The sequence below is a fragment of the Panthera pardus genome, unplaced genomic scaffold, assembly GCF_024362965.1.
Source record: "Panthera pardus isolate Hobbes unplaced genomic scaffold, ASM2436296v1 HiC_scaffold_20, whole genome shotgun sequence".
NCBI classification, from domain to species: Eukaryota; Metazoa; Chordata; class Mammalia; order Carnivora; family Felidae; genus Panthera; species Panthera pardus.
In genome coordinates, this window is record NW_026526766.1 from 617,990 (window position 1) to 640,325 (window position 22,336).

Sequence of the window (22,336 nt, forward strand, 5' to 3'; positions counted from 1 at the left end):
TATTTAAATATACTTATATATTTATAATAAATATAAATATGTTATAAATGTATATTTATATGTAAACATATTCTTAAATTTATATATTAAACATATACCATATGCATTATATACATTTGTATATATATTTAAAGTATTTAAACCTGCTCTGATCACTAGGGTTTTGCCTCTTATAAAATGTGAAATAAATGAAATTCCATAGAGACTGGACTCTTTACTTAGCTAAAGTAAATGAACTGAGATTCACCCGTTTTTTCATTTCTTGAGTAGTATTCTGTATACTGGTGTTTACCCTTTTACCCATCGGAGGACATTTGGGTGATTTCCAGGTTTTGGTGATTATGAATAGAGCTGCTGTAAACATTGATTCGAGGTTTTTGTGTGATGTAAGTTTTTTCTCCAGGGTAGATAACTAGAAAGGAATTGCTGGGTCATATGATTACAGCATGTTTAAATTTATAATAAACTGGCACAGTGTTTTCCAAGGTGACCATACCATGTTGCATTCTCACCAGCAATATGTGAGAGCGACTGATAATATTTTAGTGAATAATTAACTTCTGATATCCATCTGATTTTAGACCTAATAAAACTTTAGAATTTTTATCCTCCATTTCTCTTTATGTTTTGCTTTGTCCTTAAGAAAAAGACACTTCGAGTTATTTTACTTTTCTGACTATTCTAGTTCAGATTGAAATGTGTCACTGCCAACATTTTGTGAAAGAAATCCATAACATCTGTTTAACGTTTAGTGAAGTTTGGACTGTGCCTGGGAAAAATAGATAAATTACAGTCGCTCTTACAACTTGTAGAGCCAACAGTGCACAATGTTGTTCTTTCTGTAATGGAAGAGTGTGTAATGGAGTGTCCTTTGTGGAGACGTGAATGGGGGTGAAGAGTTGTGATTTAGTCCACTTTTCCATACAGTTCTGTGTTAAATTAATGTCACAGGTCAGGCTCTCTTCTCTCCCTCTGTCTCTTGAGTGTCTAGTGTCTGTAGTCTGTGTGTGCTTAAACCTGGGCTGTTGCATTTTTAAGATTTTTTTTTCTTGGCTCCCTTCCTCATCACATGATTAAGAGCTTAGTTTTGCTCCCTTGTTTGATGGAGATTAAAATATGTCACTTTGGCCTGTGTAGACTCTAATGAAGGAACTGCCGCTCTTTATAGGCCGGTATTCTTCATAGTGTAATTTGTTCTCTCAGACATTAAAAAGGTGTAAGTAACGGATACCAGAGTAAGATTAACAATCTTCAGTGTTCCCTGTAAAATAGATGCTTATGTAACTGTGTGTTAATGCATCTGTTCTTTTATTTTCATTTTCTGTGTCTCTGTTTTTTTGTTCCTTAGTTCCCATTTTCTGATTTCTTTTGGACTATTTATTTTCTTACTATTCCATTTTAATTTTATCTACTGACTTTTTGGCTATATCTGGGTTTTTGTTATTTTTGTTATTTAATTACTGGCCGCTACAGGGCTTGCAGCAGTCATAATCTAACTTTCAACGCTCTAGTTAGATTTAATACTTTGCCACTGCAAGTGCAACCTGGAAGGCTTGTAACCATATACGTTCCTTTCTTCTATGCTCTGTATTGTGGTTTTCACAGGAATTATGTTCATGTGTATACACTGAAGACCCCCATCAACCAGTGTTAAGATTTTTTACCTTTGATCACCATACATAATTTGAAGAACTTAAGAGAAGACGAACACTTTGGTTGTATTTACCCACATTTCTACCATTTCTGCTGCTCCTCCTGGTGGAACCTTTTTAGAACACATTGCATGTATTATGGCTCTGGTATACATTTCTGAGGATAGTGATAGTCCCTTGTATATTCATAACACAGTAATCGACTTCATGAGCTGACCTTGATATAAAACTTTTATCTGATTTGCCACCTGTATTTCCATTGGTTAGTTCATCTAATGATGACCTTCTCTGCATTTACTTTTCCGGTGCATTACCTGATCCAGTCTAGTGTCAAGTATCGCATGTCATTGTCATGACCTTTTAGATTCCCTTTAATTTGAACAATTCTAGAATCTTTCTTTGCCTCTTATTACTTTGCCAGCTTGACAAAATACAGGTGTTCTATCTTTCCTACCCCCTAGTAGAACGTTCCTCATTTTGTCTTCAATCTTTATTCAAGATCCGTTGCTGTTCTGAAGCAAAATACCGTACCGGTGATATGTTGTCCTTCTCAGTTCTCTGCCCGTGTAGGTGGCAGTAATTTTGATTCAGTCATACTGTCGCCTTACTGTCCACTGGATGGTCCGTGATTTGTGTTTTTGGTTTTTTTGCCTTCTCTTGGAATAATAGGCGGTCTGTGAGGAGACACTAGGACCACGCAGATACTAGTCTGTGAGGGGACACTGTGACCACGCAGATGTTAATGTCTGTGAGGGGACACTATGACCATACAGATACTACTCATCATTAAATTTTCTGCTTAGATTTAGCATCCCCTGGTGACTCTTGTGTGATGACTCTTTGTTGTGATGGTTGCAGAATGATGATGTTTCAACTCTGGCTCTTCCTCCACTTATGTCAGTAGATATTAGGCCTTACGCTGCAGAAATAGATCTCCTGGGGGCACCTAGGGCTCAGTCGGTTCAGCGTCCGACTCGATTTTGGCTCAGGTCATGAACTCACAGTTCGTGTGATTGAGCCCCATATTGGGCTCTGTGCTGACAGCGTGGAGCCTGCTTGGGATTCTTTCTCTCCTTCTCTCTCTGTCCTTCCCCTACTCATGCTCTCTCTCTGTCCTTCTCAAAATAAATAAATAAACTTAAGAAAAAAGAAATAGATTTCCTTTCTTCTCTATATATGTGTGTCTGTGTGTACCTATCTATTTACTATGGTATGGTTTCATTCTTCGTTATGTTTAATATTTATAATTCCTTACTCTACTTTGGTGTGCAAATTGTCTTACACTGGACCAGTGGGAACAGCTTCAGGCTGGTTCCTGAATCCATGTGATATTCCCTCATTATATTTTTGAGCACTTCCTTCTATTCTGGCCTAAAAAGATTTTCCAGGCTCATATGGAAAACATACTGGCTGGTAAGTGTTGTTGTAAGTGCTGTGGGACCAACAGTGCACAACAGTGCACATCTGCTATGTGGCAAGACTGCTCCGTGTGCTGGATACGTAGCAGCGTGCAGACAAAACCCCTCTGCCCACAGATAGTAAACAAAACTGACATGAAAAGTAAGTAATACACCAGAGAGAGAGAAGTGGTCCATTAGGATGGGAGATCGGGAATGTGCAGGGTGAGGGAATGGTATCTAAGGTACAGAGCATGTTCAGGAGGGTCTCAGTGACGGGGTGAGACGCGAGTAGGTCGGGGCCTCACCTCATGGTGTCCAATTGTTACCAACTGCAGGTGCTCTACAAATGTACTGCATTTCGTCTTGTGGTATAATCACTCAGAGGCAGGGTAAATTATAAACATGATAAGGACAATATATGTTGGTATAACATATTTCATTGGGTTTTTCTTAAACTAATGACTAACGCCACTGAATTAGGAAAGACGTTTCGTGTCTGTGGAGCTTTTTATGTATCTTCAAAATGAAGGAACTGGATAAACTTATTTGCAAGGCTTTGCCCCATTCTCAAAGTTTATATGTTTATGAATCAAAGAATAAAAATATTTCTGAGAAATGGTGGAACTTACTGGAATAGGAATAGGAATGAGAGAGCTATGAGAAGAACATTTGTGACTTAGGTTTCCTTTACAACATGGAGTGATTGCCACTGTTTGGGGAATGCCTGTCAGCAAAACCAGATCTACAAAACACTGTTCCCCGGGGCCACCCACTTTCCATGGAATTACTTCATCTTACAGATTGCTTGTTGTCTGGTATTACTTGGGGCACAGATTCCTAAACTCCTTTGGTAAGTATTTGTGCCCACCACTATTTACAATAGACTCTATTGATCTAGTTACAAGGATTCCCCAAGAATGAATTCTGTGTGTGAGGCAGGCTTGCCTTTTTTTTTTTTTTTTTTTTTTTTTTGCAAAGCACTCCTTTTGGGGAAAATTTAAAAAAGCACAGAAAATCATAAAAGGCCATAACTGGAAAGGATTTGGACAGGCACCTTGAATGAACAGTACACACACGCTCATTTTTCACATCTCTGAGAGCATTTCCCAAGAATCCCTATTCAGTTAATCCCTGTACTGACTTACACAGAAGCCCTCATGGAGTTATCATTACAACTTCTAATAAACTTACTAAGACTAGCTTCAAAGTAGCTTCAGAGTGCCATTTGCCCAATGATCATGAGCTGTCCTACACTGGCCACCTTCATAGAAATAGCACTGTAATACAACTCCAGCTGCCATGAAGACCAATTTGGTGAGGTCTCTCTGAGAAGCAGTGCCAATGAGTTCATCACTTTCTACAGGACCATTTGCCTGAATGACCAAGAAGGGAGAAAATGAACATCACCACTGCTGCTTATATGTTCTGGGGTAGTCCTTTTGCCATGTATAAGAAACAGCTTACATTTGATATATACATCTATGCTTATGTGTACTGTATGGTTAATATCTAGAAGTTACGAATAAATGCATTAGAACCTGTTTTAATAGGTTTTACTATTATTTGAGTATTGTAAGGCCAACAAATTGGGAGACGGTCACCACTGAAAAGATAGTTTGTTATAGTTCACAACAAGAGGGGCACACCATGTCACTGGGGGCCACAGAGGGAAGCAGTAGAGGGGCAGAGGGAGAGTGGGAGTATAGCAGTTTTTAAGGGAAGGAACAGGTGAGGCAGAATGAGTAGGCTTAGGCTTGACTAGTTTGAATAACTTCAGGAGGCTCTGGAGCATAGGGGTTGTCCCCAGTTGTGGGATACCTGATCCTGGGTAATTAGAGCAGGTGGATAGCAGCCAAAGTTTTGAGAGCTTGATAAAGGAAGTTGATGGGGTGTGGGCCTTGGACTGGTTGGATCGTGTTTGAAAAGCATGCTCACGAGCAAATTGTTTACTGTCTTTAGGAATTTGCTAACTTGAGAGGGACAGTTCCTCCAGCATCAGCAAGGCCCCAGATGTTAAAGCATCAGAATACAGAAACCAGAGGGTCAATACAGAAAGCCCTCTTTGAGTCCTTTTAAAATCCAATGCATAGATGTCAGTGAAACTAGCAGAGTAAGTAAGTACCTTCGACGGTTTTATCCTCCATAAAAGCAGCAAGAAAACTGACCAAAAGTGTGGGAATCATATTTACAAACGAACTGAGGAAGTCTTGAAGCAATCTAGGGAGCATTTATTTAGGAAAAACAGCAGAATCTTAGTAAGTAGCTTCTTAAATGCCCTGTTTCCAGTTCTCCCTTAGGAGCTCTGTGGTCACCTTGATGACTACAAGCCTGCAGTCATGGTGACAACCAGAAAGCCTGGCAGCCACCAGAGGGGACAGAATAGTTGAGAGTCCTTCAAAGATGCATTCCCTGTGAATTGTTCTCATTTGACCTGTTTTTAGTTCCCTCAGAGAACTCACTTGCAAGGCTGTATTTATTGGATCTGATGTAGAGCTCATCAAGTGTGAAAGCCTTTTCTCTGGGAGTATCTGTTGAAGATACTTTGAAGCAATTTTTAAATATTTTTTTTTCAACGTTTTTTATTTATTTTTGGGACAGAGAGAGACAGAGCATGAACGGGGGAGGGTCAGAGAGAGAGGGAGACACAGAATCCGAAACAGGCTCCAGGCTCCGAGCCATCAGCCCAGAGCCTGACGCGGGGCTCGAACTCACGGACCGCGAGATCGTGACCTGGCTGAAGTCGGACGCTTAACCGACTGCGCCACCCAGGCGCCCCTGAAGCAATTTTTAAACTTCATAGCTGCCTGAGGTGGTGCCCAACACTTGGGAACTAATAGGTTAACTAAAAACCTTAACAGAAAAGCTGGAGAATGGGATCGCTGTAAGGACTTGGGAAACTTCTGATCTATTCCTGAGACTCTGGAAGGTCCATGTGTTGGGTTGTGTGCATGCTGAAGGTGATCTTCATGCTCAGGAGAGACCTGAGATGCCCTGACTACTGTTCTCACTCTGGCTGATTGTATTGTGAGGTTCTGCAAGAGCAGCAGGTGAAGGCTGAGGTGGTATTTTCCTTTGCCTTGCTGAGTATTGGAGACGTGTCCTGACACACACGAAGAGCCCCTTGGCAAAGACCGTGAATCTCTGTCAAATACTAGCTAACTGAGCAGAGACTCGAGGAGCCACACAGCAGAGTATAGACTTCACAGATTTGTTCAGAAAAGTCACTAAACAAAAAGAACAAAAAGCACAACAAACCTTGGAGAGGGGTGGAATCTGATTTCAGAATTGTCACACTATATTGCTTAAAATATTCAGTTTTTGGGGTGCCTGGGTGACTCAGTCGGTTAAGGTGACACTTCGGCTCAGGTCATGATCTCACAGTTCGTGGGTTTGAGCCCCTCATTGGGTTCTGTACTGACAGCTCTAAGCCTGGAGCTGCTTGGGATTCTGTGTCTCCCTCTCTCTCTGCCTCTCCCCCACTTATGCTCTGTTTCTGTCTCTCAAAACTAAATAAAACATTAAAAAAATTAAAATAAAAAATAAAATATTCATTTTTCAACAAAAATTATAAGACATGCAAAACAAAAAACAAGAAAATATGGCCCATACACAGAGGAAAAGAGCAACTGATCAATAAAAACCATCCCTGAGGAAGCCCAAACATTGGACCTACTGGACAAAGGCTGTAAATCAGCTATTTTAAATATGCTCAAAGAGTTGGAGGGAACTATGCCAGTGAGGTCTCTGGTAGCAAATTAATTTTCTTTATATGAGAATCTTAACTTTCATTCTGGAAGAAGATTTTCTCTAGATATAGAATTTTAGTTGGGTCAGACCTTTCAGCTTATGAAAAATGTAGTGCCACTTGCTTTTGGCCTCCGTGGTTCTTGGTGAGAAATACACAGTCTTTATTTTTTTGCTTTGTTTTTTAATTTTCAGACATTTGGTTGTCCTTTGTCTGGGCTTAGACGTCTGTATGAATCTCTAGGCATAGGTGGGTTTTTTTTTGGGGGGGGGGGTCACATTTGGGAATTACTCATTCCTTTTTTTTTTTTTAATTTTATTTTTTATTTTTTAAAATTTACATCCAAGTTAGTTAGCATATAGTGCAACAATGATTTCAGGAGTAGATTCCTTAGTGCCCCTTACCCATTTAGCCCATCCCCCCTCCCACAACCCCTCCAGTAACCCTCAGTTTGTTGTCCATATTTATGAGTCTCTTCTGTTTTGTCCCCCTCCCTGTTTTTATATTATTTTTGTTTCCCTTCTGTTCATCTGTTTTGTCTCTTAAAGTCCTCATATGAGTGAAGTCATATGGTTTTTGTCTTTCTCTGACTAATTTCACTTAGCATAATACCCTCCAGTTCCATCCACGCAGTTGCAAATGGCAAGATTTCATTCTTTTTGATTGCCAAGTAATACTGCATTGTGTGTGTATGTATATATATATATATATATATACACACCACATTTCTTTATCCATTCATCCATCGATGGACATTTGGGCTCTTTCCATACTTTGGCTATTATCGGTAGTGCTGCTATAAACATGGGGGTGCATGTGTCCCTTTGAAACAGCACACCTGTATCCCGTGGAAATGCCGAGTAGTGCAATTGCTGGGTTGTAGGGTAGTTCTATTTTTAGTGTTTTGAGGAACCTCCATACTGTTTTCCAGAGTGGCTGCACCAGCTTGCATTCCCACCTTCTTTTTATTTTTTTTTTATAGTTTATTTTTGAGAGAGAGAGAGAGAGAGCGAGCACGCGTGCGTGGGTGGTGGAGGGGCAGGGAGAGAGGGAGACACAGAATCTGAAGCAGACTTGGGGCTCAAACCCACAAACTGTGAGATCATGACCTGAGCTGAAATCAAGAGTTGGGTGCTTAACCGACTGAGCCACCCAGGCGCCCCTATTTGATTCTTTTTTTTAAAGCTTTTATTTCTTTGTTGATACTTTCTATTTTTGCATTTCTTTCAGCAATGTTCATGATAGCTTGTTGCGGCATTTTTATGATTATGTTGGATTTTAAGAGTTTTTATATATTCTGGGAACCACTTATTGGATGCACGTTTTTCAAATCCACCATGGAGTTTGTCTTTTTACTACCTTGATAATATCTTTTGATGTACAAAAGTTGGATGCACAGTTTTGTTTTTATAAAATCTGCATTATTTTTTATTTTGATCACTGTTTTACTGTCATATTTAAGAAATTATAGTCATACTCAAGGTCAGATATTTGCTTCTGTGCATTCTTTTGAGAGCTTTATGGTTTAGTCCTGTATTTAGTCCTTTGATCCATTTCGAGTTAATTTTTGCATATGGTGAAAAGTCAGGGTGTCACTTCATTCTTTTCCAGTTGGATATCCGCTTGTCCCTGCACATGTTTGAAAGGACTTTTCTTACCCCATCGAATGGTCTTGGCAGTCTTGTCAAATGAATTGAACATAGATCTCGATTTTATTTCTGGATTTAATTTTATTACAGTTATCCCTATGTTTATGCCTTTGCTCCTTCCATACTGTCTATATTACTGTTGATTTGTAGTATATTTTGAAACAGGAAAATATGAGTCCTCCAGTTTTTTTCTGCTTTCTCAAGATTGTTTTGGGTGTTTAGTGTCCCCTTTCAGTTTCATGTGAATTTAGTGTTGGCCTTTACATTTGTGCAAAAATGTCATTGGGATTCTGATAGGGATTGCATTGTGTCTATAAAGAACTTTGTAGTATATTTCCATCTTAATAGTATTAAGTCTACTGACCATGAACCCAAATGTTTTCCCATTAATTTAGACTTACTTTAATATATTTCGGTAATGTTTGTAGTGTACAGGTTTGGACTTCTTTGAGTAGATTTGTTCCTACATGTTTTATTCTTTTGGATGGTATTATAAATGGAGTTGTTTTATTTTATTTTCACATTGTTCATCACTAGTGCATAGAAATGTGATTACATTAACCTGTATTTATAAGGGGCACTGGTTTGTAGTTTTCTTCTTTTGTGATGTTTTAGTGTGGCTTTTATATCAGGGTAATGGTGGTCTGATAGAATGAGTTAGGAGGTGTTCTTTTTCTTTCTTTACCTTTCTTCCTGAGTTTGAGAATGATTGTTGTTAATTCTTCCATAAGAATTTGAGAGAATTCACCAGTGAAGCCATCTGGTGTTGGACATTTCTTTGTTGGGAAACTTCAATTATTGATTCAGTCTCTTTACTTGTTGCAAGTTTATTCAGATTTTCTATTTCTTCTTCTTTTTTAAAAAAAAAATTTTTGATGTTAATTTATTTTTGAGAAAGAGATAGAATGCGAGTGGGTTGGGGCAGAGAGAGAGGGAGGCACAGAATCTGAAGCAGGCTCCAGGCTCCGAGCTGTCAGCACAGATCCTGACACAGGGCTCGAACTCACGAGCTATGAGATCATGACCTGAGCCGAAGTCAGATGCTCAACCGACTGAGCCACCCAGGTGCCCCTTGTATTTCTTCTTGAGTCAGTTTTGGTAGTTTGTATATTGTTAAGAATTTGCACATTTCATCCAGATTATCTAATTTGTTGCCATACATTAGTTTATAGCATTTTCCTATACTCTTTTTTATTTCTGTAAGGTCAGTAATAATATCCCCACTTTCATTTGATTTTGGTAATTTGAATTGTCTTTTTTCTTAGTCCACTTAACTAAAAAGGGGGCCACTTTTGTTAATTTTTTCAAAGGACCAAATTTTCATTTTATTTTTCTGTTTTCTATTATATGTATTTTAACCTTAATTATTTCTTTCCTTCACCAGCTTTATGTTCAGGTTGCTCTTCTTTTTTTCTAATTCCCTAAGGTATAAAGTAAAGCTATTGATGAGATTTTTATTCTTTTTTTAGTGTTGGTATTCACAGTTATTAATTTTTCTCTTTGCACTGCTTTTGCTCTTGTATAAGGTTTGGTATACTGCATTTTCATTTTCATTTTTGTCAAATAATTTTCTAATTTCCTGTTACTCTTTGACCCATTGGTTAAGAGTCTGTTATCTAATTTCCATATATTTCTGAATTTTTCATTTTTCCTTATCAACTCCTGCTTTTATGCCTTTGGCAAAGATTGTCTTCTAAAAATGTATCTAGATTTGTTTTGTGACCAAACATGCAGTCTGTCCTGGAGAATGTTTTATGTGCGCTTGAGAACAATAAGTATTGTGCTGTTGGTGGGTGGTGTGGTTTTTATATGTCTGTTGGGTCTGTTGGTTTATACTGTTGTTCAGATCCTTTATTTTCTTATTGATGTTGTGACTAGTTGTATCTGTTATTAAAAGTGGGGCTTTGAAATGTCCAGCTGTTATTGAACTGTATTTCTCCCCTAATTCTGTCAAATTATGCTTCATGTATTTTGGGATCCTTTGTTGGGTGCACATATGTGTTTATAAGATATATTGTATCTTCTTGATGAGTTGATACCTGTATCTGTGTATTATGTAATTCTTTGCCTCTATAACAGTTTCTGACTTAAATTCTGTTTTGTCTCATGATAGTATAGCCACCCCAGCTCTCTTTTGGTTATTATTTGTGTGGAGTTATCTTTTTCAAGCCTTTTATTTTTTTTGGCCTCTTTGTGTATATGCCTCTGAAGTGAGTTTCTTATGGACAGCATACAGATGGATCAGATTTTTAAAAATTCATTCTGCCAGTTGGACTTTTAGTTGGAGAGTTTAATCCATTTACATTGAAAAGTAATTACTGGCAAGGAAGTATTTGCTTCTGTCATTTTGCTGTTTATTGTCTGTGTACCACATCGTTTTTGCTGCTCCATTACTAACTTCTTCTATGTTGAATGGATTTTCATAGGGTTCCATTTTGATTCTCTTTTCCTTATTTGTGTAGTTTTTAGTTATTGTCTTAATGATTACCTTGAGGATTACAATTAACGTCTTCGACTTATAAGAACCGTATAATGCCTACTTATTTTCAAAGGTATGCAAAAACTGTGTTCCCTTCTTTCTTTCCCTCCTGTTTTATGTTGTTATAATTTATAACAGGTTACATTTTTATACATAGTATACTCATGAACAGATTTCACCTTACGCTCTCTATATTTATTTTTAAATCATACAGGAAAAAAAGAGGGGTTATAAATCAAAAATACAACAATACTGTCTTTGTTACTTGCCTGTGTAATCAGTGTTTTTATTTCTCCATCAAGACTTTGAGTTACTGTACAGTATTCTTTCATTTCAGCCTGAAGGATTCCCTTAGAATTTCTTGTAGGTCAGGTGTATTAGCCACGAACTCCCTCAGCTTTTTAATATCAGAGAATGTCTTGATTTCTCCTTCATTCTTGAAAGATAATTTTGCCAGATATAGAATTTCTGGTTGACTCTCTTTTAGCACATTGAATGTCATCCCAGTCCCTTCTGGCCTCCATGGTTGTTGATGATAAGTCAGTGGTTGGTTTTACTTATGGTTCCTTATATGATGAGTGGCTTCTTTCTTGTCAATCTGAAGATTCTGTCTTTGGTGTTTGACAGGTTGAGTATAACGTGTCTTGGTGTGGATCTCTTTGAGTTCATTCTTTGTACAGTCTATGAACGTCTCAGATATGTTTAAAGCTTTCATCCAGTTTGGAGAGGATTGGGCTATTATTTCTTGAGGTATACTTTCAGTTTCTTTCTCAGCTCTCCTGTGACTCCACTAAGTGTTGTTATATGTGTATATGTTGATACACTTGATGCAATCTCACAGTTTTTTAGGCTTCATATATGTTTCTTTATTCTTTTTCTTCCTGTTTTTTTTTTGTTTTTTAAATTTTTTTTAACGTTTATTTATTTTTGAGACAGAGAGAGACAAAGCATGAACGGGGGAGGGGCAGAGAGAGAGGGAGACACAGAATCAGAAGCAGGCTCCAGGCTCTGAGCCATCAGCCCAGAGCCCGACGCGGGGCTCAAACTCACGGACCGTGAGATCGTGACCTGGGCCGAAGTCGGACGTCTAACTGACTGAGCCACCCAGGCGCCCCTTCTTCCTGTTTTTTAGAGTGGATAGTTTCACTCTGCCTGCATTCGTTTTTGCAGATATTCTGCTTAAATCCCTTTACTGAATTTTTCACTTCATTTTTAAAAGTTTTTGGTTCTAAAATTTCTACATTTCCTTTTTATAATTTCTTCTCTAATATTCCTTGTCATACATATGGTTCTCTTGGTTCCCTTGAGTTCTTTGAACGAACATGCTTAAGACATGTCGATGTAAGTTCCTTGTGTAGTTCCATTGTGTTTCCTTGAGGCCAGTTTCTGAGAACTTTTTTCCTTGTAGCTGGGTCATTTTATATATTTTCTTGGCATGCTTCATTTTTTTTAAGATTATTTATTTTGAGAGAGAGCGCACATGCAAGTGGAGGTGAGGGGGAGAGAACACTAAGCAGGTTCCACACCGTCAGCACAGAATCTGATGCGTGGCTCCACCTTACAAACCGCAACATCATGACCTGAGCTGAAGTCAGATGCTTAACCAACTGAGCGATCCAGGCACCCCTGCTTGCTTAATTTTTTGTGGTTGTTTTTGAATATGGACGTTTTGGATATTATGCACAAAAAGGAAACACAAGTAATAAAGCAAAAATACTTGATCTCCGGTGTCTGCATTTTGGCTCTGTGTTGGGACATTCCTTCTGCACTTAGGGAGGTCTTTCAACACTCTGCCATTGCCTTTATTCCCTGCTTACCCTTAGACTAAAGATCAGCCAGAGTTGAAAGTATATGGTCTTCTCAGGTCTTTTCTGAGCAAATTCCCTGCCCTGTACGTGGTTTTCCAGTTCCTTCTTACATAGATTCTTTTCAAACTTGTTGTTTTCTAAAGATTCTCACTCTATACCTTTTCCTCCCTTGGTTTTCAGCATGTCTGTTGTTTCTCTGTTGATTTTGCACTTGTTGGCACCAGTTTATTCATTTGACTCTCAGTATCTTTGAGAAACGTCCTCTGCATTGTCATGTGTTCAGGAAGTTCTGAGTTAAGTGGAACATAATCAGGCCCCTTTCATTAGTCCTCAGGACCCCACAGATAGATCAAAACAAACAGAGCTCATTTGGGAACACAAAAGAAACACAATTCTTTCGGAACAAGATCCGTCTGCTGTGGTCAGGCTGAGGTTCCACCGAGAAAGCAGGATGTCATCTTTAAGAACCACCAAGCTCAGATGGGGACGTGGCTGCATCAGCAGAAACACTGCAGTGCTGTCCTCTGCTCGGTGGCCCTTCTCCTGGTTACGTGTTTGCTGGGCTACTGTAAACGTTTTCCTGTCTTGCCAGTTTCCAGTGGGTGTGACTGACAGTATGTGGTGGTTTTGGTGTTTCTGAGGAAGGACGTTCCCATAGTCCCTACTTGCCATGTTTGCAGTTGTCCTTGTCAACGCACTTTGATGCAAAAGCACATCCTGGCTCACTTTTATGGGCGATGGTTTAAATCTCCTGTTTTGGTTTGCTCCTCTCATGTGCTGCCCAGAGGCCACCCTGAATTCTGGGCGGTATTGTACTCTGATTTTGTTCTTGATACCTTTGCTTTGTTGTTTCTGGTCAGATTTGTGTGAAGGCCACTTGGAATGATCTCAGGACTTCATATATGGAGGTGAAGGATGCCTTTCTCTCAGTTCCTTCTCCCTGATTTGTCCCCATTCTGGGTTTGGGAACCCTTAGTGTAGGGTGGGGAATGTTGACAAAGCATCTTCCTGTGTTTGCAGGATCCCTTTGGTGGGGAGTGGGAGTGGCATCTCCCCTAGGCTCAGTGTTGCTTGGGGTCAGATGGGGCTGATTGACAAAGCCTCCTCCCACAGCCTCACCAGCAGCAGCAGCCTTCCATCAGGAAGTGGGAGCATTGCTTCTCCGCTGGCTTTGGTTATTGTCTGCAGCATCAGTTGCCTGATTGGGAGAAAGAGGGCACAGCTCCTCTTGGACATTGGGGTTGTTTTGCATGGCCTCTCTCTCTCTCTCTCTAACCATTTCAAAAATTTTATTACCTAATTTTTGAAAGCTTTTGCTGCTATGTAATAAACCACAAAGGAAAATTTATAAACACTATTTTCAGTGGATTAAGTTGCATGATTTCAAACATTGGATTTTTTAAAATTGCGATTTAGTTGACATATAACACTGTATTCATTTTAGATGTACAGCATGATGATTCAGTATACATATAAATCATGAAATGATCATTACAGTAAGTCTGATTAACATCTATCACCATGTGTATTTACAGTTTTTTTTCCAATAAGAACTTTTAACATTTGCACTTCTGGCAACTTTCAGATTTATAATACGGTAACATTAACTAGTCACCATGCTGTGCGTTCGTTAAATCCCCATGACTCATTTATTTTATAATTGAAGGTTGTACCTTTGGCCACCCGCAGTCATTTTGCCCACTCCCTGCCCCTGCCTCTGCCTCTGCCTCTGCCTCTGACAATCACCAATCTGTCCTCTGTATCTGTGAGTTTGTTGTTATTGTTTTTTTTCTTTGGGATCCCACATAGAAGTGAGGTCTTATGGTGTTTTACCTTTTCTGTGTGATTTATTTCACTTAGCATAATGTCCTTAAGGTCCCATCATGTTGCAAATGACAGGATTGCCTTCTTATTTATGACTGAATAATATTCCATTGTGTTGATGTACCAGAATGAATTTATCTGTCCATTCATTGATGGGCAGTCATGTTGTTTCCATATCTTGGCTATTGTAAGTAATGCTCCAGTGAACATGGAGGTGCAGATATCTTTTTGAGTTTTCATTTCTTTTGATTAGATACCCAGAATTGGAATTGCTGGATCATATGGTAGTTCTGTTTTTAATTTTTTTAGGAACCTCCGTAGTGTTTTCCATAGTGACTGCACCAATTTATATTCCTACCAACAGTGCACAAGGATTCCTTTTCTCCACATTTTGCCAACGCTTGTGGCTTCTTGTCTTTTTGCTACTAGCCATTCTAACAGGTACAAGGTGATCTCTCATTGTAGTTTTGATTTGCACTTCTGCACTATGATGTTGAGCCTCTTTTCCTGTGTCTTCTGCCCATTTGTATATCGTCTCTGCAAAAGTGTCTGTTCAGATCCTCTGCCCATTTTTCAGTCTGGTCGTGTTCTTTTGCTACTGAGTTTTATGAATTCTTTGTTTTGGTTACCTACCTTATCAGATACATGGTTGGCAAATATTTTTTTCCCATTTAGTGGGTTGCCTTTTCATTTTGTGGATGGTTTCCTTTGCTGTGCAGAATCTTTTTACATTGATGTGATCCCTTGTTCATTTTTGGTTTTGTTGCCTTAGCTTTTGGTGTTAAATCCAAAAATTCATCATCGAGAGCAGTATACTCCCCCTTCTCATTTTATACAACCCCTGCTTTCTTAGGAACCTTTTTATCTTTTTTTCTTTTTTCCTCCAACTTACGGCAGATCTGAGTTGGAGTCTGCTGTAACATCCAGATTGGGATATGCAGGAGGTAAAAATAAATCCTAAGGAACTCCTCACCCAGTCCTCCCTTAATTCTTGGAGGTTCCTACCATTCTGCCTTCTTTTGTCCGCATTTCACAGTCTTCTGCTATCTGCTTTGTGTGTTATATCTATGGTTCTGAATAGTAATTGGAGTGTTTAGGTGGAGCTTACTCCATCATGATTAGAATGAGGACTTGACTCCTATAATCATTTATGGGATGAATGGTTAAATGAATACATTCTTCTTGTCTACAAGGTGCTCATTTTTGGGTGTCAGTATAACAGTAAGTATAGTATTAAGACCATTAAGGTAAATTGCATGGGAGCTCACAGGCATAGAAATTAAATTTTTTGTAGCTATTTTGGAATAGGACATGTAGTGTGGTGGTGAGGTCATTGTTCCCACAATAATCTGTGACACCAAGTAGAATGCCCTATAATTCAATTCAGTCCTGACACTACCCAGATTTAGTGCAGACCTGCAGATTAAAAGCAAAGTCCTGAACATGACTGGCCCACTTCAGTGCCGTCCCTAAGTGTCAGGGGTCATCTGTACTTCCAACCTACTGACTATAAATTTGGGGGTTCCCACAACCCACTTAGATTTGACCGTTTGCTAGAAAGAGAAAACTCACTGAAAGTGTTACACTAAACATTGTAGTTTTATTATAAAAGCTCTTTCCAGAAGTAGGCAAATGGAAGCAATGCATGTCTGGGTTCTGGAGTGGGGTGGAGGAGGAAAACCTTTCCCTGTGAACTCTGAGCACATCAGCCTCCTGTAAATCAACATGTTCACCAATCAGGAAGCTCCCCTGGACTCCGTTGTCCAGAGTTTTGTTTGGGGTTTCATTGCAGAGGCATAGTTGGTGGGATGATTGGCCATATGATTAAAATCCTCCAGCTCCCCTTTCCTCCCTGGAGGTCTGGTTGGCTCAGAGTTCAACCCTTTCAAAATGTGGTTAGGCTTTCTGGTGACCAACCCCCATCTTAAGGCTTTGTAGGGGCCACCTCATTAGCATAAGAAAGGCACTCTTGTCAATCAGGAATTCTAACTTTTTTCAAAGCTCTGTGCTGGAAACTGGGGACAAAGTCCAGATGTAGTCTTTCTTATTTACCAGGGTCATCAAATTCGAAATCAAGGAGAATGTGGAATTTGAATAATATCTTGAAAGATGAGTAGGATTTAAACATTTTAAGTTGGGGAAAAGGGAATTTCAGGCTGAGAGATTAGCAGTCCCTTCAACAAATGACGTTGGGAAAACTGGCCCACTTTCTTACACCTTACACAAAAATGAATTTCAAATGGATGAAAGACCTAAATGTGAGACAGGAAGCCATCAAAATCTTGGAGGAAAAGACTGGCAGCAACCTCTTTGAATTTTCTGGGAGCAACTTCTTACTAGACACATCGCCAAAGACAAGAGAAACAAAGCAAATCTGAACTGGGACCTCATCAACATAAAAGGGTTCTGCATAGCAAAGGAAACAATCAGCAAAACAATGGGAGAAGGTATTTGCAAATGACATTTCTGGTAAAGGGTTAGTATCCAAAAATATGTAAATAACATAAAATTCAATACCCAAAATCCAAATAATCCAGTTAAGAAATGGGCAGAAGATATAAATAGACATTTCTCCAAAGAAGACATCGAGATGGGTAATAGACACATGAAAAAATGCCCAACATCACTCATCATCAGGGAAATACAAGTCCAGTCAAAACCACAATGAGATAGCACTCACACCTGTCAGAATGGCTAACATTAACACAAGAAACAACAGGTGTTTTGAGGATGGGAAGGAAGGGGAACCCTCTTGCACGTTTGGTGGGAACACAAACTGGTGTAGCGGCTCTGGAGAATAGCATGGAGGTTCCTCAAGAAAATAAATATAGAACTACCCTATGATCCAGCAATTGCACTACTAGGTATTTATCCAAAGGACACAAAAATACAGATTCGAAGAGGTACGTGCACCCGAATGTTTATAGCAGTGCTATCAACAATAGCCAAATGTCCATCCACTGACGAATGGATACGGGTGTGGTATGTATACACAATGGAATACTGCTCAGCCATCAAAAAAAAAAAAAAAAAAAAAAAAGAAGGAAAGAAAGTCTTGCATGTACAGTGACATGGATGGAGCTAGAATGTATTCTGCTAAGTGAAATAAGTCAATCAGAGAAAGATCAGTATCATATAATTTCACTTATGTGGAATTTAAGAAACAAAACAGATGAACATATGGAAAGGAGAAGGAATAGAGGCGAGAAGGAAACAAACCACAAAAGACTCTTAAGGATAGAGAATAAACTGAGGGTTGATAGAGGGGAGGTGGGCTAGATGGAGGATGGGTACTAAGGAGGGCACTTGTGATGAGCAATGGGTGTTGAATGTAAGTGATGAATCACTGAAGTCTCCTGAAGCCAGTACTGCACGGTATGTTAACTAAAATTTGATTAAAAAAAAAAAATTAGCATTAGCAATCACACAGGGGCACATAATCAGAGTTTAAAATATAGAAATGTATCAAGGTCTGTTTTTAGCTTTAGTGTAGTATATATAAAAAACAATAAGGGGTGCCTGGGTCGCTCAGTTGGTTAAGCATCTGACTTCAGCTCAGGTCATGATCTCATGGTACATGAGTTTCAGCCCTGTGTCGGACTCTGTGCTGATAGCTCAGAGCCTGGAGCCTGCTTTGGATTCTATGTCTCCTTTTCTCTCTGCCCCTCCCTCTCTCTCTCTCTGTCTCTCTCTCTCTGTCTCTCTCTCTCTTAAAAATAAATAAACATTAAAATAATTAAAAAATAATAAGCTTAAAAAATGCCAGAATGGGGCTCTCATTTTTAGTATTTATTAATCATAAAATCTTTTATTCCTACAGAGCAGAAGATAGAAGAGATCTACTGATGTTTTTCCGAAGCCTACACTTTTTTGTGGAGTGGTGTGAATATCGTAAGTGCACATTTGAACACTTCAAGGTAGGGTCTAAAGTTTTTAGATTTAAATGTATGTGAAGAGTGAAGCTGGTTTAAATTTAAACATAACCTAAAAGTGAAGCTGGTATTAATTTCGGGATTTAACATAGCATTCTTTCCTTAAAGTTTTCAAAGAATACAAAATATTTTCATTGGCTTCTGGAATTTGCAGTTATTTGGGGTAAATGAAGAGGAATGCTTCTGTACAAACCAATGAGTCATTTGTATTATGGGATATCTTGGAAGAAGTATAGTTATATTCTTACTTACCCCCTACACATTTTGAAAAATTAATCTGTCAAGAGTACTTGAAACAAAATACAAATGCTAAAATGAATGTAATTATAGCAGGCTTATCACCTAGCACAGTCCTTACTTTCTGAGTCATACTCTGTTTTAAGCTTCTTAATCATTGTGTATTTCAAGTTTAAGTATTTAAGCCTGATTTCAGTAAAGTAATGCTTCTTAAGTCTGATAATAGATACATTTAAGGACTTCTTTTTATCCCGTTTTCTGTCATAACCAGAATTATATTTGGCTGCATTATAATGCCTCAGGTTGTACTTAGATGGATAGTAGCAATATTGACAGCTGTAGTCCATACAAAATCCGGTTCTGAAAGAGTCAATATAATAATATCTCAAAAGCCTACCCAGGCTGTGACTATTGTTTTTATGATTGGTACTAACTCTTGTATATTTGCGTTCTTTTTTATTATTATTATTATCACTGTTACCACTACTACTGCTATTACTTGCATTCTGTTGGGTCGAGGTAATAAAATCTGTCAGGCATAGAATTTTCCTTAGAGTGAAACATGGTTGTACCTGTACTGTGGTCCCTTGAGTTCTCTCACTGTTGTTTACTTACAGGTGCTCTTGCACCCAAACAGTTAAATAGCTTTGCTTCATAATTGGTAAATATAGTAATGACTGAGAGTATGCTGGCAGTTGTGGTGACGAATCACCTAACATGGGTTGTGGGAAATGTGAGTGTTAGTCCCATTTCCAAAGCTGATTTGACTCTAGGTGCTTTCAAAGAGGCATAGAAGTATAATTGGTGTGTTTATCCTGTAGAGGACACAGTGCTTCTGTGGGCCGACTTTCCTGGGTGATAAGGAAAGAAATGGAAAGGACGGAAGGAAACAGTCACATTGTTGTGCAGCCACCACCAATATTTATCTCGAGAACTTTTTTATCATCTCAAACTGAAACTCTGTTCCCATTAAACACTAATTTGTCATTGCTTCCTACCCCAGTTCCTGAGAATCACCATTCTTTTTTCTATTTTTGTGAATTTCTAAGTACTTCATTTAAGCAGAATCATAAAATTTATACTTTTTGTTTGGCTTATCTCACTTAGCATAATATTCTCAAGGTTCATCCATTTTGCATCAGATTGAAGGATTTCCTTACTTTTTAAGGCTGAATAATCTTCTATTGTATGGATGCCCCACATTTTGTTTATCCATTCATCTTGATGGATACTTGCATTGTTTCCATCTTTTAACTATTGTGAATAATGCTTCTGTGAACATTGGTGTACAAATACCTGTTCAAGTCCCTGCTTTCAGTTCTATTACAAATATACCTGTAAATGGAATTGCTGGGTCATATGGAAATTCTGTTTAATTTTGTGAAACACTGCATGTTCTCTTCCATAGCGGCTGCACCATTTTGCATTCCCAACAGTAGTGCACAAAGCTTCCAGTTTCGCTACACATTTGCCAACGTGTTTTGGGATTTTCCTTTTTTTTGGGGGGGCTCATAGCCAACCTAATGGGTGTGAAGTAGAATTTTTATTGTGGTTTTGATTTGCATTTACCTAATGATTAGTGATGTTGACCATTGTTTCATGTGCATATTGGCCATTTGTATATCTTCTTTTGGAGAAATGTCTATTCACATCCTTTGCCCATTTTTAAATTGGGTGCTTTTTTCTTGTTGAGTTGTAGTTGTTGTTGTTTTGTTTTTTTTTTCCTTTAAGGTTACTTATTTTGAGAGAAAGTGAGTACAAGCAGGGGAAGGGCAGAGAGAGAGGGAGAGAGAATCCCAAGCAGGCTCCACACCGACACCACAGACCCAGATGCGGAGCTCGAACCCATGAACTGTGAGGTCATGAGCTGAGCTGAAACCAAGAGTTGGATGCTCAACCAACTGAGCCACCCAGGTGTCCCTGTAGGAGTGTTGTTTTTTTTTTTTTAATGTATTCTAGACATTAATCCTTTATCGAGTGTATAGTTGGTAGATATTTTCTGTCATTCTTTGGATTGTCTTTTCATTCACTTGATAGTGTCCTTTTTTTTTTTTTTTTTAATGTTTATTTATTTTTAAGAGAGAGAGTGAGACAGAGCGTGAGCGGGGCAGGGGCAGAGAGAGGGAGACAGAATCCGAAGCAGGCTCCAGGCTCTGTGCTGACAGCTCAGACTGTGCTGACGCAGGACTGGAACCACGAACCGTGAGAACATGACCTGAGCCAAAGTCAGATGCCCAACCAACTGAGCCACCTAGGCGCCCTGATAATGTCCTTTGATGCAGAGAAGTTTTTAACTTTGCTGACATCCAGTTTATTTTTTTGTTGCCTATGCTTTTGATGTTAAATCCAAGAACTCATTGCCAAATTCATTGTCATAAAGATTTTCCTCTTTTTTTTCCCTAAGAGTTTTGTAGTTTAGCTCTTAAGATGTTAGATCCAACTTGAGTTAACTTTTGTATACATTGTAAGCTAAGGGTACAGCTACATCCTTTTGCATGTGGATATCTGATTTTCTCGGCACTGTTTATTGAAGAGACAGTCCTTTCCTTATTGAGTGGTCTTGGCACCTTTATTGAAAATCGTTTGACCATATTTTTCTGGGCTCTCTGTTCTCTTGCATCGTTCTATATGTTCCTGTCCATTCCAGTACCATACTTTCGATTACTATAGCTTTGTAATTAACTTTGAAAATGAAGAAGTGTGAGTTCTCCAATTTTAGTCTTCTTTTCTAATTTCTTTTGCCTATTTGGAGTCCCTTGAGGTTCCATGTGAATTTTAGAATTTTTTTTCTGTGTCTTCAAAAAATAGAATTGGGACTTCAATAGGGACTGCACTGAGTCTGGATTTCTTTGGGTGGTGCTGGTGTAGTAACTGTTCAGTCTTCTAGTCCATGGACACAGAATGTCTCTCCACTAATGGATGTCTTCTTAGTTCTTTCAGGAGTGTTTGTAAGGGTAAAATATTTTTAACTTTTTTTAAGTTTATTTATTTATATTGAGAGAGAGAGGGAGAGAGAGAGAGAGAGAGAGCCGGGGAGAGGCAAGGAGAGAATCCCAACCAAGCAGGCTTCATGCTGTCAGTGCAGAGCCCAATGTGGGGCTCAGTCTTATGAACTGTGAGATCACGAACTGGGCCAAAATCAAGAGTCGGATGCTTAATCGACTGAGCCAGCAAGGTGGCACTGAAATTGTCCTTTAAAATTAATTCTGGGGCTTCTGGGTGGCTTAGTTGGTTGAATGTCCAACTTTGGCTCAGGTCATGATCTCACGGCTCTGGAGTTCAAGCCCAGCGTCGAGCTTTCTGCTGACAGCTCAGAGCCTAGACCCTGCTTCAGATTCTGTGTCTTCCTCTCTCTCTGCTCCTCCCCTGCTCACACTGTGTCTCTCTGTCAAAAATAAACATTAAAAAAAAATTAAAGATAATTCTGTAATTTAGACCTGTTACTAGTGCTCTTTCCTAATTATTTTGTGGACACCACAGAATTCTTGAATTCTCTAAAATTTGAGTTAAGGTGTTTTTTCCTCTGTGAGTTTAGTTAGGTAAAGAATATAGGGCTACGTCTGGAAACATGAGAGAAGTCTCCTCTGATGGCTTTTCCTGGTATCCCCAA

At 38.9% G+C, this 22,336-nt stretch overlaps 1 protein-coding gene across 5 annotated transcripts in view; it reads left to right on the forward strand.

Moving 5' to 3' along the window:
* CENPP (centromere protein P) overlaps positions 1 to 22,336 on the forward strand; it is a 228,023-nt gene that overhangs the window by 36,895 nt on the left and 168,792 nt on the right. For 4 of the 5 annotated variants that reach the window (XM_053907692.1, XM_053907693.1, XM_053907694.1 and 1 more), the window contains one exon: positions 18,378 to 18,474. In XM_053907692.1, the coding sequence (XP_053763667.1) occupies positions 18,378 to 18,474 (97 nt within the window). Of the gene's footprint in view, positions 1 to 18,377; positions 18,475 to 19,547; positions 20,829 to 22,336 lie in introns of those variants that run through there. The other variant, XM_019434294.2, reaches the window with a different exon arrangement.